The sequence below is a fragment of the Thermobia domestica genome, chromosome 11, assembly GCF_964235325.1.
Source record: "Thermobia domestica chromosome 11, izTheDome1.hap1.1, whole genome shotgun sequence".
Taxonomy (NCBI): domain Eukaryota; kingdom Metazoa; phylum Arthropoda; class Insecta; order Zygentoma; family Lepismatidae; genus Thermobia; species Thermobia domestica.
In genome coordinates this window covers 82,508,801-82,534,027 of record NC_137464.1, presented here as the reverse complement: position 1 = coordinate 82,534,027, position 25,227 = coordinate 82,508,801, and the positions used below count along the sequence as shown (strand labels likewise).

The window sequence follows — 25,227 nt, the reverse complement described above, 5'->3', positions numbered from 1 at the left end:
TCTAGATTATGGTCAAAACAAGAGTTATTCTAGGCGCAGATATGACTCCAGAAGCAGCTCTCAGTAAGTTATGCTATGTGCTAGGGAAAAAGGAGTGGAATTTTGAGAAAAAGAAAGAGGTATGTTTGGTTTCAATATTCGTAGTTAGTTATTGACACTTGTGGATTTCGTCTGCTTAGAAACAGTCATTATCAAATACAAATCCGTGGTCGCATAGTTATATACTGTGTAGTCGAAACTTATTAAGTGTGTGTGTGTGTGTATAAAATTTCGTACATGATTTTTGGCGTTTATAATTCATTTTCTACTATTATGTACAAGGTGTTTTAAAATAACTCCGATGACGTTTGGGAGGTGATTCCTGACACCAAAAAAGTATAGACCAACCTGGATGCACAAATGCTTCCTTTCAGAGTTGTAGGCCACCGAAAACATGAAAAAATGAACTTTAAAGTTCCATAGCTCCAAAGCTATGGGACCTACTGTAGTCGGATCAAGACTTCACTTAGGAACTAATATGTGTCCTATCCAAATATCCGAGTTTCGCAACCCTGCTGTACTTCTGCAACAATTTTTCTAGAGGTAGTTGGTGAGTACTTCCAATTATGTGCTGCAACCAAGCTCATTCCATAAAAATTGTTGCGTGCGTGCCTTAGGATTCTGAAACATGTATTTTTGGATAGCGTACATATCAGTTCTTAAGTGAAGTCCTGACCCGACTACGGTAGGTCTCATAGTTTCCGAGCTATGGATCTTTAAATTTAATTTTTTTCATGTTTTTGGCAGCCTGTAACTCTGAAAGGAAGCATTTGTGCACCCAGGTTGGTCTATTCTTTTTGTCTTATCTTGGTTTCAGGAATCACTTCCCAAACGTTGTCGTTGTTGTTTTGAAACACCCTGTATATATGAGGTTTGAATGGATATGGTTGGGAAATGCATGATACGAATTATATTTGAGAGTAAATAAATACCAAGCATATACCTTCTATTCGAAACATAATTGTATTTTATATATTTTATATAGTAGGAACCTTCGTAAGTAACACTTCTTCTAGATGCCCTTTCTTGCTTACATCATTATCTTGGAACAGGATTTTTGGGGAAGATTTGAGGAAGGAGATGAGGCAACATCATTCGAAAACAGTATTTAAATTGTAGTGTCACTCGTTACTCTTCGCACTTATTTACTTATAGAACATCACTGGTTGTGTTTAGAAGGCCTACTTATGAATGAAAAAATGTGATCATCCATCCCTAAGACGTAACATAAATTTTACTTATTAAAAAGGAAAATCGCTATAACTTTTCCTTACTTATCTTTGTGATCTGAAAACTTTTATAGAATTTCCTTTTCCTCCTATATTTTTATTTCCAGTATCCCTTCGGTAAATTTCTAACCCGTCTATCCTATTGTATTTCAACAGCTTGTGCTGTGAAAAGAAAACAAAACTTTTTTCTTACTGTACAAGAGCAACCCAGCTATGAGCAGAATGAAGAAAAAAAGATTAACATTTGTAATGTAGAAAGTTTATTATGAAAATTATTCTATGTATAAATAAAGAAGAAAATAAAATTAGTATTAATATTATTCTTTGAAATTACCTATGATGTCATCTTGTTTATGATCTAAATTACCTTTATCGAGATTAAGTAGCGGTTCTTCTGTCCTTATGAAAAAGAATTTAAACACACTTTATCAGTACTCATGGAATAAGAATGAAGTGTTTTATGTTGCCCCTCTGATCTGTCTGATATGTTGTGATGTGTTTAAGTGCTTAGATTAGCCGGAAGTAGGGAGCCTTTGCCCCTCGAGTCCCTCACATGTTCTTTCACTCTGGTGGAAACATTATTTTTAGTCATACCTATATAGGATTTCGGTCAAGAAAAAAATGTCACATAAGCTCCTGAAAAGTCGACTCGTCTTTATTCTTGAATTTGGACAGTGTATTTTGAAACTAGTTTCAGATTTCACTGCGAAATTGATATACTTACTTTAATTCCTATGTTGTGTAGAAACAGTAACAGTCATAATTTGAAATTTCAATATTTATGAACAAAATTCTCTACGTGAATTAATGCGAGAAGTAACAAGTTATTCTACAACTTCAATAGTGTTTTAGGATGATCCTATGTTCTTAAGAACTTCCAAAAAAAATCCTCTTCGAAGATGATCGTATAAGGGATACTGGAAGAAGCGTTACTTACGAAGAACTGGAAGAACCGAAATTACATAAAATACAATTATTTTCAAGACACAAGGTGAGAGTGCCTGCTATTTATCTATGAGATAGTCTCCTACAGCCTCTTTTATTGCTACAAATTACATTATAAATGGAGAAAAACATCTGATTACTGTAAAAATAATTCATATCTTTACATACTTTTATAATTGCTAATGAATATTTTCGTATTGATTTGTTTAATTGAATCTTTACATATATATATATATATATATATATATATATATATATATATATATATATATATATATATATATATATATATATATTAAATTCATGCAAATTTGTTGATTTATTGTATTTCGTAAATTTTGTTGAAGAGAGCTAGTCATTTGTGAGACACTACAGGACAGTGTTATCACTGAGCGACATTTATAAGTTGTTTACGAATTTTTACATGGCAGTTAAGTGATGATACATCCAGTAATCTGATGCATCATGATTACACGTGGTTTCCAGGTGAGGAATGTTTGAATGGAGGAAAAGCCCAAGGAGCAAGTAAATTCTTCTTCGGAGATAAAAATCACTGATAACATTCAGTTTAAAACATTTGTTGATAGGAAAAGGACTTCCTAGAGCAGATACTGGTTCATTTATGAATGTCTTGTGTACATGTAGGGGGCTTCAAGTGTGATTTTATGTGTTTGCTTGCAGAGGAATCTTTAAATTGTTGTGAACTGTGGTTTTGAAGACATGTGTACCAGAAAAGATATATCACCAAAGAAACAAGTGATAATTCCAACTCTGTTAAACTTGGAAAGCATGTCCAAATGGGAGATTAGTTGATAATGGCCAGTGCATCATATGTTAGACGATTTGCACAAAACTTATGCCGTGGGAATGCATTGTCACCAAAACGTAAAGGTGTTTTCGGCCAAAAATAATCCCTATCAGCTTATGCAGACTGCTGGTAAGGGAATCAAGAAAAAAAAATTGCCTAGTAACTTCTACACAACTATAAAGAATGCTTCAAAGGCTGGTGTCCATGTTTCATCGAGTACTGTTCGACGCCGATTGTTTGAGAGAGGGCTGAAAACTAGGTGTTCCAGAAAGAAACAACAACTAATTCCGGCAATGGTGAAGAAACGATATCAATAGTCCAGGAATTACTAGGATTTAACTGCAGATGATTGAGGAAAAACGTTTTATTTCTCATTTGAGTGTAATAATAAATCATTTCTCATTTAAGTGTAATTTAATAAATTGCAAATATACAGGTTGCCAGTATTTTGGGTTACTGAACGAATTTTGATGTGATTCATGTCGACTTCAGTAATTTTAAAGTCATTGAAACATGATCATTTATCCATAGGTTGTATTCAGTAATGAGACCATAATTTCTGTAGAAGAGAACTCCCAGTATGTGAGGAGAACCGAAGGTGAATACAGATTATGTAAGCCAAAGTGTGAAATCTCCAACACGAGTGGAGGTATGGAGCTGCATTAGTGTGAAAGGAACGGGACGTCTCTATGGATAGAAAGGAACATTAAGAGTCTTCATCCCGGCGAAATTAAAATACCGCTAATTTTACAGTAATTATGTGATATCTTCAAATAGATAAAAGATAATTGAAATATGGAACAAGAGCGCCCTAGACAATATTATTTTGCGTGAGGTGCCGTTATCACAAGTCCCCTAGTGGCTTTCCGTTTTCAGCTGTTTAGAAACGCGAAAATAAATGCCAATTTTCAAAATGGCTCGAAATCGAAAGCAGATAAGTGAGTCGTGATAACGGTATCTCATGAAAAATAATATTGTCTAGGGCGCTCTTGTTCCAAATTTCGATTATCTTTTATCTATTTGAAGATACCACATAATTACTGTAAAATTAGCGGTATTTTAATTTCATCGGGATGAAGACTCTTAATGTAGGGCAGTATCAAAACTCACCATAGAACATATTTTGCCGCAGTTGCGTGAATGGTTTTCACCTGGGGACCCGATTTTTATGCACGATGGCGCGTCCTGCCACAAGGCTAAAGATATTTCCAAGTCTTTGTAGAAGAAAGGCGTTCAAGTCCTTCTGTGGTCTGGGAACAGTCCAGGTATGGACGACACAGAGTCTATGTGAACCTTTCTGATGAAAAAAGTTAGGAAGGAGCATCCAACTTCAGAAACTAGCTAATAGAAGTGGAAAATAATGTATGGCACGTTGATCTAGAAATAAAGAACTTTTGCTGTAAATTAATAAACCAGATGCCAAAACGAATCCAGGCTCAATGCCAAGTCAAGATTTCCATACAAAATACTGAAATACTGTAATAGTACGTGGAATGTAGTGGGATACAGAATTATTCAGATATTAAAACGTTTACAGACTTATTCTTGTTTTAATTTGTGATTTTCTTCGATTTTTATGTGAAAATTCTAAAATTGCTACTAATTTGTCCACGTCTGTATATATCTATATATATATATGTGTGTGTGTCGGGAAGCTTTAAGATTTTTTACTTCTAAAGTATGCTGAAAAAAATATATGCTACTATCAGTTTCACTACTTTCCAGTGGGTTATCCTAGTTGTGTTAAATTTTAACACAACACTGATAACACAGCAGTTCAATATTATTTCGTGTTGTTTAAGGATTTCTTTTTACTTGATAATCGAAGCAAGCAAAGTGAGTTTCTATTATACAATAAATAAGGCAAAAATGCATTTGTATGTGTGCTTCACAATAATATGAAAACGTTCTGATAGTAGAAAACTGATTTTCAAAAACTGTGAGTCCAAACAAAGTTAAAATATCATCCAAAATTGTGAACATATGAAGAACAATAATTTTAGAAGAATAGGAGTGTTCCTTAAAAATCCATATAGCTGATGTTGGTTCCTTAATCCACATTAGTTCACCTAAGTTCACATTTGAAGTACATAAGTAGACAATATAAAATCTGTGCTCAGTTCCAAAACGAAAATATTGAGTAAACAGCCGAGATGTTACTTCAGAACTGATGGGACATATAGGCACGCGCATTCTTCTGAGGATTATTTGAACTACTTCCACAGTGAATACTAAATAGCTAGTTATTCACTGAGTAGTTTTAGGCATACAGGCCACATTTTTACATTAAACCGAACTTTTCAATTTTTGGCACTTGGCATGGATTTTATATTCAGTATACATATGTATTTATGTAATTGCACTATTATTATTATTGGGGCCGCTGTGGCTCAGTGGCAGTGCATTCACCTCTGCTTAATGGTGTCCTTAGTTCGATCCCAACTCACGCCAAGTGAGCTTTGTGGTAGACAAATGCCCTGTACATGGGTTTTCTCAGGGTTCTCCCGTTTCCTTCCACTTTCTTCATTCCACCATTTTATTCGTTAGTCATCATCACTGTCTCCTTTACCCTAGCCGGCATAATCGCGGTATGTAAAACTTAAAGATTTCATTTATTATTATTATTATTGAATTGTTTTATTGCAGTGATTGGTTTCAATACACTCGAAATATTTCATCCACCATAAATCTTTAATATAAATATGTATATTTGTATTTTCTTGCAGGTGATGCAAATGAACTTACGGGGTGAATTATCACCTCTGAATCCTGTAACTTTGAAAAATTGTGATCTTATGGAAGGCGTTGCGAGGGCACTTTACGCAGATACTGAAACTTTACATCAAATACGTGAAGAACTGTTTCCCAGTATGGTGATGAATGCTACTCATTATAGAGATATTAAGGAGCTTGATGTATTACAACGTTTTGTAAGTAATGTGATTCTTGATTACTTTACTTTATTAATTTTCATAGTAGATATATATAAAAAAAATATATTATGATATCGAGTTGTGCGCTGCCAGCTCATAAATGCAGCATTTCCCGTGAAGACAAAACATACAAACGAAAACATTGATGACAGCCACTAAGGACAGAACTAGAAAATGAACGTTCACCCAAGATTTGCACAAAAGCGCACATCTCGATAATGTGATACATCATTAAGAACATACAGAAGGTTATGTCACATTCTGTTATTTCCCTTGTTCAGATAAACCTAAACGCTTAAAACAATGTCTTTTCCATTATTCGAGATAATAATTTTTTTTTATTATTTATTGATAAGCTATTGTTGAAATTATTGTATCATTTGATTTGGTTCTCCACAACGGGTTTATTCTATTAGCAGGGGTAATTTTTATTGAATCATATATATACTCATTTAAATCGGTAATTTCTACAACTATTATTTTTATGTTGCCCTAATCTATAGCAGCGATTCTTACACTGGACCTCGTTTCACAAGTAGTTTTGGAGGTTTTGCTCTGGTTCTCTTAGATTGAACATTAGTCAAAAAAAAGTTAGGAAAAGCAAAATGCAAGTAAATTGTGTACCACACGCTATAGCTGAGAATCTCAAACGATATAGATTGTGAAAATAATATACCATTTAATAAGCTATAAAATATGCAATTCCTAATAACTTATAAAAGTATTCTTATGACCGGCCGGGTTCGGTTTCCCATGTTCGGGCGTTAATTTTATGTCTTGAAGGGGTCTTAGTGGTTAGAACGAACAAGTACTTCACTCTGCAGGTGGTAGTGGTTAGAGTAAAAATCATGCAAGCCTCCTAATTAAATCACAAACCAAAATGAACTCAAGCTGAGGTTGCGCTCGCGCGTACCCTCCATCCTTGGCACGCCAATCTTTATATTTGCAGAGTGTTCACAAATACCTGTACATAACACTAACAATTCCTGTAGTGATTCATGCAAGAAACGCAGACAAGATAATTGAAAACAAAACAAATACATAAGATGAGTTTTATTTGATCAAAAGTAATTCACATATTATATTTACTTACGTGCACCTTTTTTTAAATATATTTCTATTGGTAAACTTGTTTCGATATATTCTCAAAACCTTTTAGCCCATTTTGATATATAGTAAAAAAATAAAAAAAATGACGAAGGATTAATTTAAAATGATATAATATATTATTGCCGACTTATTTTAAGATTGGTGATACACTACCACTTAGCACACGTTGGTTCACTTAATACATCACTGCACTACACTTTAATTACAAGGGATTCAGGGAGGGGGGACTTGGAGCAATTCCATGTAGAATGATTCCTTGCAGCTTTGTCTTCTTAATGCGGCGACAACGAATTCATGCTTCCATCCGTATTACATTATCTCACACTTCCTCTTTGCAGCATTTCATGTGTATTTCTTGAAATGCGATAAATTCAGATTAACACCATTAAATTTGTGTTTCTACGAATGTTTTACTATACTTTCATCAATATTGGAGTGATTTACTAGAAAGATTAGTTATGTTAATTGACCGTATTAGTACGTAATGAACATTTGGAATATATAATCACTAAGTTACAACTGAGTCGTGTTTTTATCACGTATTTTTCTAAATTTTACTAGAACGATTACGTTGTGAACCACATTGACTACAGGAGATATTTATATCATTATTTCACCACTCCTTTGAGGATTTTTCGTTTAATCACATATATTGTTCACACTCGATTTTTTGTTGACTAGTTCATTCTACGCTGCCATTACAATTGATATTCACGATGAGCGTTCTCGTGGTTTTAAACTAAATTGCATTATTTCACACACATATGTTTGTTCTCACTAAAATATTAATTCCATGAAGCTACATTAACCCAAAAGATTATTTATTCAAAATATTTCGCCACAGCGTCAATGATTATCAATCTTTCACAGATTTTCTTCAGTATCGTTCTAAACGCTTGCTAATTTTCTTCATGGTGCCGCCAGAATGCTAATCTTCGCGCTTTTTCGACAAAGCGTCGGTCTTCCTACGCCTACTAATGACAAAGAGCAAAACCAAAATATTAAGGGAAAATATTCCTTTATAGGTAATATACACACTAATGAGTTCCACACCTATTCGCCATTTAAATAACACAATCAAAGTACCAAAAACAATAGAAATGAACATTGATAACATTAAGTTTCACTGAACTAGTTTTTCAAAGAACCACGGCCACTTCACAGCCCATTGTCTTCTGAGCACGTAATGCAAGTCACCACAGCAAAGCATTGCCAACAGGTTAAAAAAGACAGCACCATAATATAAGGTTTGCGTCAACGTATTGTGCAAAGAGCCTTATTCCACTTCAGATGGGGCTGACTGGGGAATTTAAACAAATGGAATGGGAGTGAGGGAGGACACACGCTCACATATTATTATAATATATTCTTCTTATCCTTATTTAGAAATATAAACTAACGAATATGCATTTTCTTCTAATAATTCAATATAAAATTAGATTACTTTTAATTGTTATTTGAAAAATAAAAAGTAATCTAGTATAGTGATATACGAGGTGTAGCAATTAAATAACGAGACTGGTGTCATAAATGTGATGTATTGCAAAGAAAGTTACAATTGACTGTTATCAATATACTCCCCTCCCCTACCTATACACCGCTGCATACGTGCCTTCCATTGTTCAAAGCAAAAAAAAAAAAAAAAAAAAAAAGAAAGAAAGAAAAGAAAAAGAAAATGAAATGAAATCTTTGAGTTTTACGTCCCACGGTTATGCCGGTTAGGCAAAAGGAGACGGTGATGATGAATAATGAATGAAATGGTGGAATAAAGAAAGTGGGAGGAAACGGGAGAACCCCGAGGAAACCCACGCACACGATGTTTGTCCACCACGAAGTTCACTTGGCGGAGGCTGGTATCAAACCCGGGACCCCAAGCACCAGAGATAAACGCTCTACCACTGAGCCATCGCGGCCTCTTGTTCAAAGCAATGCTGTAGGTCATCAGATGTCACACTGTTCAACAACTGTGCCGTTTTTCATTTCATCTCTTCCACAGACTGAAAATGTGTTCCCTTCAATACACTTTTCACTTTTGGGAATAGATAAAAGTCACAGGGAGCCAGGTCTTGGGAATACGGAGGATGGTCGAACACAGGAATGCGCTTGGCTGCTAAAAACTTCTACACAGAAAAGGCATTATGGGCAGGCGCATTGTCTTGGTGGAGGATCCATGCATCGTTCTTCCACAAATCCGGTCTCTTCTTCCTTATTCTTTCCCTCAGCTTGATTAGGACTTCTTTGTAGTAGGTCTGATTCACCGTTTGACCCTGACACACCCATTCAGTCATGATGATACCCCTGATATCGAAAAAACGATGAGTGTTGCCTTCACTTTCGACTTGCTCATTCGTGCTTTTTCATTCTTGGCGATGTGGGAGTCTTCCAATGCATGGATTAACGCTTAGTATCGGGGTCATAGTGGAAAATCCATATTTCATCACATGTAATGACACGTGTTAGCAAGTCTAGTTCTGCTTTGAGTCGTTCCATGACGTCACAGTAAATGGTCTTTCGAATGTCTTTTTGTTCCTGAGAGAGATTTTCGGGACAATTTTTGCACAAACTTTTGTCATGTTTAAATTGTCATGCAAAATTTGTCTTACTGTCTTTTTATTAATGTTCGTCATGTCTGCGATCATCCAAGTGCTCAGATGTCTGTCTTTCCGCATAAGTTCATTATTATTATTATTATTATTATTATTATTATTATTATTATTATTATTATTATTATTATTATTATTATTATTATTATTATTATTATTATTATTAACTAACTAACTAACTACCTAACTCTATGGCCTATGGAACCCGGAGGTTCAGTGCCGCGTTCACAAAAGCTCTCCACTGACTTCTATCCTTAGCTAATTGCATCCAGTTTCTACTTTGTATTCCTATCTCTGCGAGATCCATCTTAATATTGTCCTCCCATCTGCGCCTAGGTCTTCCTAATGGTCGTTTTCCTATGGGTCTACCAGTCAAGACTTTGAAAGCGTTTCTACTTTCTTCCATTCTAGCTACATGACCTGCCCACCTAAGCCTCCTAGACTTGACGACCCTAACAATGTTGGGTAAACCGTATAAACTATGTAGTTCCTCGTTATGAAGCTTCCGCCATTCCCCATTCTCGTTCCTCTTGGGTCCGAATATTCTTCTCAGGATCCTGTTCTCAAATACTTTCAGTCCATGTTCTTCCCTCAGAGTAAGCGACCATGTTTCACAACCATACAGAACAACAGGCATGATTATCGTTTTATATATTTCAAGCTTCAAATTCCTCGACAGAATTCGCGACGACAAGAGATTTTGAACCGAATAGTAACACGAATTCCCTGCTTTTAGTCGACATTTAATTTCTTCGTGAATATGATTTTCGTCTGTTAATATTGATCCTAAATATTTGAAAGTATCCACTTTATCAAAAGTATTATTTAATATTTTAACGCCTCCACAATTTGCCGTATTACGGTCCCGACGCACTTCCATGTATTTAGTTTTCTCTGCATTTACTTCTAAACCCATGTCCCTGCAAGCGTTTAATAAGATCTCTGCATTTATTTCTACTGTTTTCTATCATCCCCTATTAAATTTACATCATCAGCATATGCCATAACCTGATGAATGCCGTTCAACTCTAGGCCCTGGTTGCTATCTTTGATTTTCCTTATGGCGTATTCCAGCACAAAGTTAAATAATAATGGCGACAACGCATCTCCTTGTTTCAGGCCATTTTCGACGTGGAAGCTCGTGGACAAAAATTTTCCTACCCGGACTTTACTTTGGGATTCACTTAAACATATCTTAATTAATCTAATTAGCTTTCTCGGTATTCCAAGTTCTGTAAGAACGTTGTATAATGTTTCTCTCCTAACCGAGTCGTAAGCCTTTCTAAAATCAATAAATAGTTGATGTACCGGGGTATTGTATTCCCACTTCTTTTCGAGTATTTGGCGAATGGTAAATATTTGGTCGATAGTTGATCGATTTCGTCTAAATCCGCACTGATAATCTCCAATAATTTCATCTGCGTATGGGGTCAATCTTGCTAACAGAATATTTAAAAGGATTTTATAGGATGTTGACAGAAGAGAAATGCCTCGATAATTATTACAGTCAGTTTTGTCGCCTTTCTTGTGAATTGGAACAATGATTGATTTTTTCCACTCTTGTGGCAATTCTTCCTTGTTCCAGATAAGGAGAATGAGTTTGTGTATCGTGTTCCACAATTTTTCGCCTCCAGCTAAAATTAACTCAGCCGGAATTTCATCTACACCCGGAGATTTGTGTTTCTTCAATTTCTTTATAGCGGCTTCCACTTCTATTCGATTGGGTTCTGGAATATATGGTTCTGCGGTGTGTATCTCCTTTTCTCCATGCACATTAGTTTTTGGCTGCGTGTTCAGCAAATCGTCAAAGAAATCTTTCCATCTATTTAAGAGGCTATCCGTATCGGTGAGAACTGTTCCGTCAGATTTCTTTAATATATAAGCACGAGGTTGATAGCCTTTCTTAAATTCGCTGATCCCCTTATACATGTCCCGAATATTTTTATTTTTACTATTATCTTCAAGTTCCTTAATTTTAGCTTTCAAAAAATCCCGTTTCTTTGTTCTAAAAGTTTTGGAAGTTTCCCGCCTGGTATCTGCGAAATTTTGTGTCGTTGTTTCATTCGGATTTTGTAGCCACCGTAATTTTGCCTGTTTTCTCTTCTCTGCTAGTTTAATGCATTCTTGGTCGAACCATGGTTTGTTCCTACGTATTTCCGCGTCTCCCAATTTTTCTATTGCTGAACTTTTAATGCTATCTCTAATTTCAATCCAAGTATCCTCAACACTAGTGCACTCCGAGTCTTCTAAAACCGCGAATCTATTCGAAACTTCAATCTGGTATTCCTCTCTTACCTGGCTCTCTTCTAATTTCTTTAAATTAAATCTCTCCGTTTTCGGACATTGAATATTACCTTTATTCAACGATAATCTCTCCCGTATTATCGCTACTACCAGGTAGTGATCAGTGTCACAATCAGCCCCTCTAAACGACCGAACGTCAATTATGCTAGATTGTCTTCTTCTATCTACTAAAACGTGATCAATTTGATTATGTGTTTTTCCGTCTGGTGATGTCCAAGTGTATTTATGAACGTCGCGATGTGGGAATTTTGTACTCTTCACGATTAGGTTTTTGGATGTTGCAAAGTTCACGAGTCTAACACCGTTGTCATTACTTTCCTTATGCAAACTTTCGTTCCCTATAATCGGTTTGAAAATATCCTCTCGTCCTACCTTCGCATTGAAATCCCCTAATAGAATCTTCATATGGTATCGCGGGAGTTGGTCAAATATCCGTTCCACTTCTTCGTAAAAACTATCTTTTATATCGTCACCCTTATCTTCAGTTGGAGCATGTACATTTAAAACAATAATATCACACCACCGTCCCTTAAGAGTAATAAAAGAAAGTCTGTCAGTAACAAATTCAACCCGTTTAATTGCTGGTAATATTCGTTTGTGAACGAAAAACCCTGTTCCTAACTGGCGATTTTTATTTCCTTCCCCGTAAAAGAACGTAAAATTTCCGGAATTCTCAGATCCATTTCCTTCCCACCTAACTTCCTGAACTCCTATTACGTCCATCCTGTATTTCTCTAACTCACTCGTTACAGATTTTAACGCGCCTGCCCTGTAAAGACTTCTAATATTCCATGTTCCAAATCTCATGTCCATTTTCTTTTGCTGATGTCGTGCCAAGTTATCAGTCCTTGTCCAGTCCTTAATTATTATTATTATTATTATTATTATTAACATTTTCGTCCGTACTTGAACTCAAAACACTTCTGGGTCGTTTATCATCTTCAACCTCCTCCCTACCTTCTGAAAATCGTTTGTGCTATTCGAAAATTCGCGCAGGTGACATAGCATTATCACCACACGCCTCTTTTAACGTTGCACAACATTCCGTCGATGTTTTTCTTAATTTCACCAGAAATTTGATGTTAATGAGCTGCTCAACTTTACTGTTCACCATGATTTCGGCACTACTACTGAACACTGTCCTCTTCATGCAAGCCTGCAAAGAAAAGAAAAGCTTTCAGAATCATGAAACAAACAGTGGCTGCTCATGAAGGTTCAAGATCAACAACACATCATTAGCTACCTCCCCCCACGATCCTGCGCGACAGGAGGTGGGCAGTCTCATTATTTAATTGTCACACCTCGTGTATTCAAAATATAAGAAAAAAGAAAAGAAAAAAAAGAAAGAAACAAGAAACTTGATATCAAGTTGCTTTCGAAGAAGACAAGAATAGAGTGAACCGTAGAACATTCCGATTAATAAAAGTGGTCCGTACTTTAAAAAAAAAAATTGAGAAATGCTGATCTATAATATAATATAAAAGCTTATAGGCCTAAAGGATAATATGTAATTGAAATATTAGGAAGATGATAAGGAAAAAGTACAATATAAATGTAATATAAGAAAGAAATGTCAAAGAAGGAGGGTAAATTTACAAAATATATGGAACTCTTTATAAATTAAAACAGCTGAAACATAATCAAATTGGTACATTAGGTCCAGCCTTAGAGATAATAGTATTTTTCACTATTGATTCTTACGGAACTGTGTAACAATAACTCTGATTGAAATGAATTGATACAGGATAAGCTTATTTTCCGGAATCATTATTTTTTTTTCTAAACTGTAGAGTTAACTAATTAGCCTTTATTAATTATCTAGTCTTTTAATTGGATGAAGAAATAGAGCTATATGCGATATCTTTAAGTAGATGACATAATATCTTTATACAGACAGACGGGCAATATCATGACAGTTCGATAGAAAAACATTTCAGGGTAGAGATCACGCTTTTCACTGAGACTTCAACTTTTCAGTGAGTGACGTCTCCACGTATTTCAGTGTTCAACCAGTACAGTCTAAGATCTGTTTTGTTTCTTTGTGTTAGTGTTCAATACTGGCATTTGGTAAATTCTTTTTTGTGCTTTCTGTGTTCCGGGATTCGTTATGTCTGGGTTTATGAAGTTTCTGGTGGTATTGTAGAATGGTGTTTTCTTGGAAGAGTGGGATGCCTAGATCTGAATTATTGAGCCGATTGAGTGCCTGGTAATTGTCTTTGTGAAATTTTTCTGGACCGCCTGCACGTGTCGTAGATGGAACTTGGCTGAATGCTGTCTAACGGGATAAGCATACATCAGGAGGGGTGAATGGAGATTTGGTAAATGTACCGGCGGGTCTCTCCTATGAATTGGGAACCGAAGATATGAGTGGAGGAAGCTCAATGATGTTGAGTTGCTTTTATAGCTGTCGTTGCATTATGCGCTGCAAGATTACATTAGCTAATACTCACCGAAAATGTGCCCTGGAAATTCAAAAATGATTTTTATATTCCTATTATATTATCGGCAACTAATCCTATTGCCTTCAACATCTGATCAGTAATGAAGAGTTTAGCTTCACATGTACTTTTCACATTTTATTCAATTAAGTCTTGTTTCCACTTAAAACACTAAAATCATCAATAAGTTACTAAACTTTTAGTAATCACTACATACACTAAATCACAACTAGCTGTACCGATATAAACCGAATTTACAGTGTGCTTTTAGCAAGTGTTTCATAAAATACGAAACATTTCATTTCAACTCACTTGCTTTCTTCTTTTTGTTCTTCGTTCTCTTTTATAACCCTGCATCAACTTATGCAACTCTGCCTACGTAGAAATCTGAAAAATTACCATCCCTTTGCAATTTGAGCCTTCCTCACTAATCTAGTGGTTTGCTGGTGTCAAAAGCTGAGTGGTCTCGGGCGTTCGATTTCGGATCATGAAATTCACTCCATTGTGGGTTCGAGTCCTTCTCTGAAGAGCATGATCGGAAATTTAACTGTCCTGTATATATTTGTGTTTATGTCCCTGTCCACTTTGGTAAGGGTTAAAACCTTGTACGAGGAAATTCTGGTTCACATTAAACTGAGGACTGATCAATTGATCTTCTTTTTTAAGTAACTACCGTACCGCCTGTACCTTTGGTGCACATGATCCCGAGTTCAATTCTCGGTGGGAAGTACAAAAAAATATCACAATCATTCACTTTCATTAATTAATCTTCTTAATCTAAAGGGTATATAACTGTGGGACGTTAAAATAACAAATTTCATTTCATTTTTCTATACAATTTGAAGTCACAAAGAAATATGTGTTTGAATGAAGCTTTTTATAATTAAATTTCAATTCTTGTTGAGATTTCCTTTTTTCAAATTTAATGTTTGGTGTTTTGTTCTAATGTAATATGACTAAAAACATTTCTTTGTACTGGAGACGACTTTTTATAATTTCTTTGATCTCCTTTATGTTGTGTTTGGTCATACCTAGATGTTTTGATAAGCCAGGAACAGAAGAATCCTGAACTTTATGCTACTGGATCAAAAGATTCAATACATTTCAATCAAAAATTTTCTTGTACTCTTATATCTGGAGAACTACATATAGTGTAGCCAAACTCAAACTATCATTTAACTCAGTATGATGTGCTTATTCCGTAGAAAATACGAAAACTCGATTTCGGGGCCGTTCAAAAATGTTGTGGTCCCTGGTCCAGAAACTAATTCTTGGCCAAGATCGCAATCTTTTGATACTTTTTTTTTTTGGTCACTCCTAAAATTCTTGTTTTATTCTAGTTATTCTATAAATGAGTTGGTTCTAGTTATACTATCTAAGGCGCAAAAGTTCAGAAGCCAAGTTCTTCATTACTGACTAGTTGTCGAAGGCAACGTGATTTATTCCCGAAATTATACTAAGATATATATATAAAAACCGCTTTTAGGATTCCCATGGCAATTATCGGTAAGTGTTAGTTAATCTTAACAAAATGTGCTAGATGGTATCTGTGTTAAAGGGAAGTTAAAGTGTTTCAAGTAAATTATAAAAAAAAAAGAAACTTTTTTTTTAAAGGATGAATTGGAGCATATTAGGGGAATAACACATGAAAATAATCGTATTAGAAGTTGTTTAGTTACATTCTGTAACACTGAGTTAACTTCACACATATTTGATTACGCAATGACATTTTGTCTTGTAAAAATTTAATGTTACTATTATTTAGACATTGATTTTTAAAATATTGATTTTTGTTTTTTGAAGGGTGCAGACTTAGCAGCCGGAAACATTGACGGCCGTACATCTTTCCATATTGCTTGTTGTGACGGGAATGAAGCTGTAGTTAAATACTTTCTAGACAAGAAAGTTGATCCGAATGTTGAAGACAGGTAAGTTTTGAAATAAACATCCTGGTGCTATTGTCGAGAAAACACAGGAAAATCCAGATGGCTAACGATCAACGGAGTGATCAGTAAGCGTTATTATTTCTCCTTTTAAAATATATATAGTTCCCATGGTCCTGTCAAAGTGTTGACATTTATTTTTCATGTTCAAAGCCTTTGAATATATTGGATTTTCATAAACGGTCCTCAGAAGTACTTGAAACTTATTGGACGAAACAGTAAAATAGGATATGAATTCCACGTTCTCGAAATCTAAATATCAATTTTGGTACACCTTGTCTCAAAAAGGTTGAGCGCATTCTTTACTGGTGTTTTGAGGCAATAATTTTCTAAGTCCAGCTTCGGGTATCTTCGGGAAAAAGTAAGCCAGGTTCGAACCTCCAAGCCAGCCTTTGCAATCGGGAAAAAGTTTGCAGATGTGTTTTTCTTCTTTTAAATATAATAAGACTTGGTACCAAGTGTTTAAAAAAGCAACATTGATTGAGATACTTAATGATACAATATTTCGAAACCTTTTTTTTTTTTTTTTAATGTCAGCACATGCTTGTTTGTCATTTAGCTTTCCATACGTAATGGAACATTTAAATACGTTAAAGAATCTTTCCATATGTAAAAGAATGCTCAAAGTTAAGAAATAGAACATAATTATCGCCTGAGTACTAAAATAAAAGTCAAAGTAGAACAGAAACAGCGTTTGTAATGGATATGAATGTCATAATTATCTTGAGATCCGTTATACATCGCTAGAAGCATAATTCTAGAAGTCCTTGTGCTAGCTCATCGGTAAGCTGTCGGATTTCAAATCATAAGGTTTTGAGTTCGAATCCCGTCTAGGTTAGTCCTTTTTTTAAAATTATATTTTCCGCAATGCATGAAAAATTATATAAAATAATTACATTAGAATACATAAGTTGTGTGTATATATAACATAATCATTGCAGAACATAGTAATTATTATGTTTAAAATATAACATCTGAGATAATTTTCACAGTAGGTCGGTATTATATATGAGGATGTAAATACAACTTAAGAAACTCGTTCAATAGCAATAAATAAATCATGTAGTGTATTTATTTGCAGCTATTTGTCATATAGAGGGTAATTCTCAACATTCATAATACAGAATGTCATTTTTGTTCTTGAAAAGTTATTCGATGCATAAACAGAAGGTATAAACAGAGAATCCAAAGTCGGAACGCTCACAAAAAAATTCATGAACCCCAAAGGTCACGTGAGCAGACTGGAATTGTCCTTATGAAGCATGCCACAGCAGAAAGTCTTTACATAGATTTTCAATTCAATTCCTGATATATGCTTTTGCAATGTGGAAGTGGTGGTGCCTTCAGTCGCCCTCTCTCGCTCACTCTCTATTTATACAGAATATAAAAGTGGATTTATGTGTGTATTTCAACATAATTCTGATATATCTAGAGCAATTTTAACTATATTTCTTACAGTCTGGAAAAAGAGTACTGTCGGGATACATATCAAAAATGCTAGAAACGTGTCGATATTAGTATCGAATCCATAGTTTCGTGGTCGCTTAGATGAATGGTTCTACTTTCAATTCAAGTCCAACTAAGCTCCCATTAGCACCCAGGGTGGTTACGTAGCGACATAAAGATATCGAAATCATTCGATATTAGAATCGAATCGTAAGTTTTCAGCGCCGCTAACAGTGCAGCATTTCGCATTAGTCCACAATAGTCCACATTTCACATTAGTCCCATTGCCTAGAGGGCAACATATTTGCAGAGTGCAAAGTTTAAAACTTGAATAATATTTTATTTTTTTCCGTATGAAAAAGTTATAAATCAAGAGCAAATATACTATTTCACGAACAATCCTCTTTTACTATTCTAATATGTTTAATGATAGCGTAAGAAATGTAATAGTAATTCAGAACATGTTTCACAGTTGTTATTTTTTGTTACATAGTTGTAGCTGTAGCATGTAGTGAGTGGAATTTAACTGTAATAAATTCACTAATTAACCATATTCGAATTAAGTTTTATTTTTAAGTTCGGGATGAAGAGGCGGAGAAATATGTAGTTATTGGGGGCACCGAGCTTTTCTACATTTTACTTTCAAGATCTCCATTTTTCTTTTGTCATTTGTTCTTAATAAAACAGTTCAGTCACTTTTGGATTGTCATAGGATAGTAGGAGTTGGATTTTGGGATGCAGCCTGTGAGATTCTAGAGGAGCTAACTGCTTGAAAAAGTATTTTTGAATCATCTGTAACATATGAAATAAGGATATGTATCATAAAAAATTGAAAGTAACTATGTCTGCGTAATCATCACGGTCAAATTGCAAAGTCAAATAAATTGACGTTTGGTATATAATCAGGCTCCAATCCCAACTGGGAAGTTATCATACGCGTGTCACTTTCATTATAATACATATCCTTAGAGGGAGTAGAAGTCCGAATTTTTGCGAAAAATTGAGTTGAGTTGAGTTTAGTTTAGCGTCCCTTTCAGCAGCGAGGCTATATGAGACGTGGACCTACTGATTAACGTGGAATCCGAACCACATGAGCGAAAAATTGAGTATCTTACAAGCCGTTCAACTGAGAGCTGAAATTCAACATGTAGCTCTTTATTAAAAATAAAGAGAATATGTCCTGGCATTTTTTAAAATTATCTTTTATGAGCGGGGGGACGGGGGTGCATTTTCTATATATTGGAAATTGGTAGTGGGTTGATTTGTAAAAATAATCGAAAACGATTGATATTAGTTGAGAAACAAATTGAGTAATGCAAATTAAAGTTCTTTTTGAATTTTATACCCACTGCTTTCTATTTATAATTGCTGAAGCTGGTGTTTAATATATGGAATGTTCCGAGCATAAGGCAATCAAGCCATAAAGTTAGAGAAAAATGGCCATAAAATTTGTATTCTAAACTTAATTACATGGGCATTTTCAATTAGTACGGCATGCTTAATTATATAGAAAATTAGTTTTTCTCTCTCTCTCTGTTTTTTTTTTTTTTTTTTTTTTTTACGTTGGTCTACTTTTCCTTGATTTGAAACTTTCAAATTTCACCCTATTTTCTACTGAAATGTGTCTGTAAGGCAACAAAGAAATAATTATATATGATAAATTTAAATTCATTTTAATTTGGAAGATGAGAAACACTTTGCCATTATATATCGTAAAGGTCAGACCCACCAGTATTGTAACAGAGAGGTGCTTGAGCCATTAACGGTAGAAATTCAAACTCCCATAAGTGATAATTTCACAGTCTTGTTTTATTACAAGTGTAACCTCTTTAGCCAATGGAGAGGAGGACGTGGGCCATCGGTCAGAGTTGATGACGATGGGTTTTGGTGGGTCGGAGTTGGTCACAATGGTTCAGAGTGGTTCATAGTTGGTGGTGGGTCAGAGTGGATCACGATGGTTGATGGATCAGAGTGGGCCAATGGGGCATAGTGGGTCATGGTGGGTCGTGGATCAAATTTTCATTGACCCACACCATCTCTGGTTAAAATTGTACTAAAGATAAGAGGCACCGAAGATGCATGTCGGCTATTATGCTCAAATTTTGCTCATGGATAGTACTCCACCAGGAAGCAATAAATCTGAAACGGTTCACGGTATCACCTTCTAGAACTCGAGATGTAGGGGTTTGTCTAATTGGCTAAATTAAGACGTCAATGATTTATCCTTCAACAACCAAGCTTTTTATGATCGTTTCCGTGGGGAAGTCAGAAGAACACGTGCCTAGTAATCGTAATATTGATAGTTTGCGTCCACCCCGGGTATTTGTTTTGTGTTTTTTGATTCACCTAAATATAAACAAATCACACATATAGGCATTTTGATATATTTTGGGAGAGTAATTTTGTGGTTCGTTGGCGTATCATCGCGTCTCTGCTGCTGGTAGTAAACTTTTCAAAATGGAACTTGGCCCACCACGGATCGTCGCTGCGGGGCCACCAATTTCTGGCGAGAGGTCAATAGTTGACCATCTGTAGTCCACCGACGCTTACAGCTTAGAGTAATGAACGATGTCTTTGCCTTGTAGAGTTCATGACTACCGACGTCGGCAGTCAACTAGCTTTTAGTATTCCTTTACTAACCATCTATTGTTCATGTTTGTACACGGTGTTGTCATAATAATAATAATAATAATAATAATAATAATAATAATAATAATAATAATAATAATAATTATTATTATTATTATTATTATTATTATTATTATTATTATTATTATTATTTCTAGTAATAGTAGTATAATTGATGATAGAATAATTATTGTCTATGTATTGTCCAGGTAGGACTACACACAGGATTTTGCTCGTTTTGGTTCGACTTGACTCTAATCCAAGTCGAGTTGGAAGATATTTTTCGCGCCGAGTCCAAGAGTAGACCTCAAAGATGTCTGTTTCGAGTCGAGTCGAGTTTCAAAGAAAAGTCGTTCGTGCCCATCCCTACTAATGAGAGCTTAATCGGAGTTAAGCGAAATTGAAAGTCTCACTATTTATCTAAGCGACCCCGAAAACTATGAATCTAATATCGATCATTTTCTACCAATCTTTTATATGTATCCCCCTCCCATTCACCATAGGTAACCAGACAGCACTCTTTTCGAAACTATAAGAAATGTGGTTAAAATTACTCTAGGCCAGTGGTTCTCAATCTAATTCCTATCACGATCCCCTTTTATCACACGCTCTTGCCAGCGACCCTTTTATAATTTGTTTTATAATAAGCTTGTGTGGGATTTTTAACATACCTCTTTCTATAATAGTAGAATCCATTTTTTTGTTTATAGTGAACAGTGCCATGGAAAATCAGCGCCCGGGGCGAGAGTATAGTACGATGTCACCGTATATATGAGTGACGTCGACAGACTAGCTACGAAGCGCCACCATGGTTGGCACGAAGCTCAATAACATTTTCAAAATAAACCCTACCTTTCCTTAATTTTGAGCACATTTTATTACGTTTTTCCTTCTATTTTACACATGTGCACATGCACTTTCCTAACATGAGTAACACACTTTCTCCGAAATGTGTGGCTCCTTTTTTCGGCGCCCGGCACTGACAGTGGATACAGTAACTGTAATATCTATATTCCCAACGACGAAGGTGCTGGTTCAAGATGGATGTTAAACTCCTTCATTGAAGAGGCCATTAACGTATCCGATCTAAGCCCACAACTTCTTGACCAAATAATAGAATGATCATGCGACAAGTCTTTGCAACTGGTTTTTTGTAACGAAGACTTGGACAAGTTCTGCCTGATGAGGAGAGAAGAATATCCTGGTCTGGGGATTGCTGCTTTAAAAGTAATAATTCCATTTGCTATATCGTACTTGTGCGAAAGTGTGTTTTTTATGGTAAACATTAAAACAAAGATAAGAAATCGCTTATCAGTTGAAAATGGCTTCATAATATTCGTCATGAAGATTGAACCGGACATTGCTGAACTAGTGAAATTACACCATGCTTAGGTGTCTCATTAGGTTTTAATTTTAATTGTATTTCAATGTGCAGGTTTTGTTGCATGTGTATTTTTCTAGTATTTCTATATACAGTTCCCATTAGTTTTATATCATACCTCTTTGATTTAAATTCATTTTTAAACAACTCTACTAACTAACTCTATGGCCTATGGAACCCGGAGGTTCAATGCCGCGTTCACAAAAGCTCTACACTGACTTCTATCCTTAGCTAATTGGATCCAGTTTCTACTTTGTATTCGTATCTCAGCTAAATCCATCTTAATATTGTCCTCCCATCTGCGCCTAGGTCTTCCTAATGGTCGTTTTCCGATTGGTCTTCCAGTCAAGATTTTGAAAGCGTTTCTACTTTCTTCCATTCTAGCTACATGACCTGCCCACCTAAGCCTTCTAGACTTGACGACCCTAACAATGTTGGGTAAACCGTATAAATTATGTAGTTCCTCGTTATGAAGTTTCCGCCATTCCCCATTCCCGTTCCTCTTGGGTCCGAATATTCGTCTAAGGATCTTGTTCTCAAATACTTTCAGTCTATGTTCTTCCCTCAAAGTAAGCGACCATGTTTCGCAACCATACAGAACAACAGGCATGATTATCGTTTTGTATATTTTAAGCTTCAAATTTCTCGACAGAATTCGCGACGACAAGACTTTGAACCGAATAGTAACACGAATTGTACACCCTTTGAAAATGTTCAGTAGACTTATTTTTTATTGTTATTTACAGTGTGTATAAAAAACAAAAGTATGCCTATCAGAACAAAATTAAAAATAATATTTAAAAATAATTTCTGGTATTAGATTCTAACTATATTTATCTCTTCCGCCTATCTTCGCGATCCCCTAGGGGCCGCGACTCCCAGGTTGAGAAACCCTGCGCTAGGCATACATGAGTTATGTTGGAACATACATACATACACTTTTATGTGTATAAATGCAGATAAGAGAGAGTTGAGAGAGAGCGATTAAGGAATTACCGCTCTCAATCTCTTCACTTTACTTTTGCGATTCGCGAATTTCTTACGTGACAGTTTGGGGCTAGCTAGTTTTTTGTCTTGGACCACGATTCGATTTTCGATATGCTCTACCTAAATGCTGTAATGCGAATATTGAGAAGTTATCTGCGATGAAAGTAGCTGCAAATAAATACATTACATAACTTATTTATTGCTATTACACGATTTTTTAAATTTGTATTCAATATTCACACATAACACACCGACGTTCTGTCAATACCTCAGATGTTATATTTTAAAGATAAGAATTACTTATGTCATGAAATGATATGAATATATATATTCAACTGATATATACAACTGATGATATGAATATATATATTCAACTGATATATACAACTGATGAATTGTAATGTAACTTATTTTACATAATTTTCATGCATTGAGGAAAGTAGAATATCATAAAAGAATTTCACCTGAACGGGTATCGAACTCACGATTTAAACGCTCGGTGGTGTACCACTGAGCTAACATGACCGCTTTTCGGAAGCTGCTTCTGAAATATAACTGAGCTCATACGTAAATGCTCTTTTCCGTATGGAAATCACAATGACGAAACGAGAGTGTGAATACATAGTCTCGAAATATTGTATCATTAAGTATTTCAATGTTACTTTTTTCTACACTTAATACCATTTCAACATGTCTTATTATATTTAACAGAAGGAAAAACATATCTGTACATCGTTTCCCGATTACTAAGGTTGGCTTTGGAGGTTCGAACCAGCAGCTTTAGTTTACTGTTTTCCGAAGATACCCGAAGTTGGACTTCGAAAGAGTTTGTCTCAAAACAGCTATCATCATATCGCTCAATCTGTTTGGTATATGGTATATGTTTTTATACGTGTAAAGTCGTCAGTATAACAATTCATTCTTTAAACAGCTTTTCGTATGTATTAATATTCCTTTATAAAAACTGTTTTTGATATTACTATTACGGCACACCATTTTCAGATTTCTTTCGCGAGTCGTTGACCAAGTCGTTCCCCACCAGCGTTGCCAGACTCACAGCTCGGAATTATTCCAAAACCTGATCGAACTTATGCTAGATTCGGTCAAATTATGCTAGATCCTCATAATTACTAATTCAGGAGTTTAAAAAAAACGAAGTTGAGATACGATAACGTAACTTAAAATACACAGAGAGCAAGAATGCAATACTTCACGCACCAAAATTTTAACTCAGCTAAATTAATGCAGTCGTTGCCAGACTCAATGGCGTATATATCGTATAAATGAATGCAAAGTTTTTGTTTACATATTTTGAAAGAAAATTACTTCGCAGCATAAGGGGAGTTGGGAATCGTCTGCTAGGGGGGGGGGGCGGCAGATTTTTGGTCGGTCTCGGAGCTGTCATTTCAGGAATAAATATGATCATGAAGTCAGAAATAAAGATGGTGAAGTTGTCAAAAAGTTGGGGGGAGAATGGCCCCCATAGCTCCGCCCATGCCTCGGAGTTAAAGGATTAGAAAACCCTGGGTGGAGCCACAAAAAATCCCAAAGACGTTTCGAACTTACTTAGGAAAATAAGACTGCCTGTATGGTTTACCGACTGTATGAATCAATGGAAGAGGATACATTTCTGCCGTTCTTTTTCTTCCCACGACCAACTTCTTTCTCATCTCCAGGTTTTACGGCTTTCTGATAAACTTGCTGAAATTGTGCTAGATTTGGGCAGGATGCTAAAAGCAAGATGCTAGATGCTAGAGACATGCAAATTATGCTAGATCTAGCATCATTATGCTAGATCTGGCAACGCTGTTCCCCACAATAGGCGTGTCGTGCAAGTAACCAATCACACGTCAGGTACTAGCTTTTACCTATTGCTTCCTTCTCACAGCTCAGAACATTGGTAACTATGGATAGACGTACAGCAGTAATTACTTTATGGAAGTTGGAAGGTTATTCTGCAACTGCAGCTAGCAGGCGAGTAGGTGTCCCGGCCTCTACAGGAAGGCGATGGATTCGGAAATATGGTGCTACAGGTCAGACTGATAATTTACGATCTCCTGGTCGTCCGCATGTGTCAACCGAAGCCCAAGATGCGAGATTAGTAAACGAAGCCCGGTTAGACCCACTAAGGACGTCTAGACAGCTAAGGGAAGTTTCTCTCTTTCCTGGTAGAAAGCATACAGCTCTGCGAAGGCTTCGTCATGCTGGGTTACGTGGCCGTGTTGCTGCCGTGAAGGAAAAACTCTCAGACGACCACAAAATTTACCGTCTCGCGTTTGCACAGGCGAATGTGGGTCTCAATTGGGAAAACGTAGTTTTCTCAGATGAATCCATATTCACAACATCAAAGAAGGGACGCCGTTTTGTGTATCGTCCGAGAGGCACCCGATATGACCATGGATATGTGGCTGCTTGCAATCGCAGTGGCCATGT

At 35.7% G+C, this 25,227-nt stretch overlaps 1 protein-coding gene across 2 annotated transcripts in view; it reads left to right on the top strand.

Annotated features, from left to right (window-relative positions):
• Positions 1 to 25,227, top strand: part of LOC145664233 (L-asparaginase-like) — a 112,467-nt gene that overhangs the window by 70,142 nt on the left and 17,098 nt on the right. For both annotated transcript variants that reach the window (XM_081730707.1, XM_081730706.1), the window contains 3 exons: positions 6 to 119; positions 5,748 to 5,951; positions 16,213 to 16,337. In XM_081730707.1, coding sequence (XP_081586833.1) covers positions 6 to 119; positions 5,748 to 5,951; positions 16,213 to 16,337 — 443 coding nt within the window. The remainder of the gene's footprint in view (positions 1 to 5; positions 120 to 5,747; positions 5,952 to 16,212; positions 16,338 to 25,227) is intronic.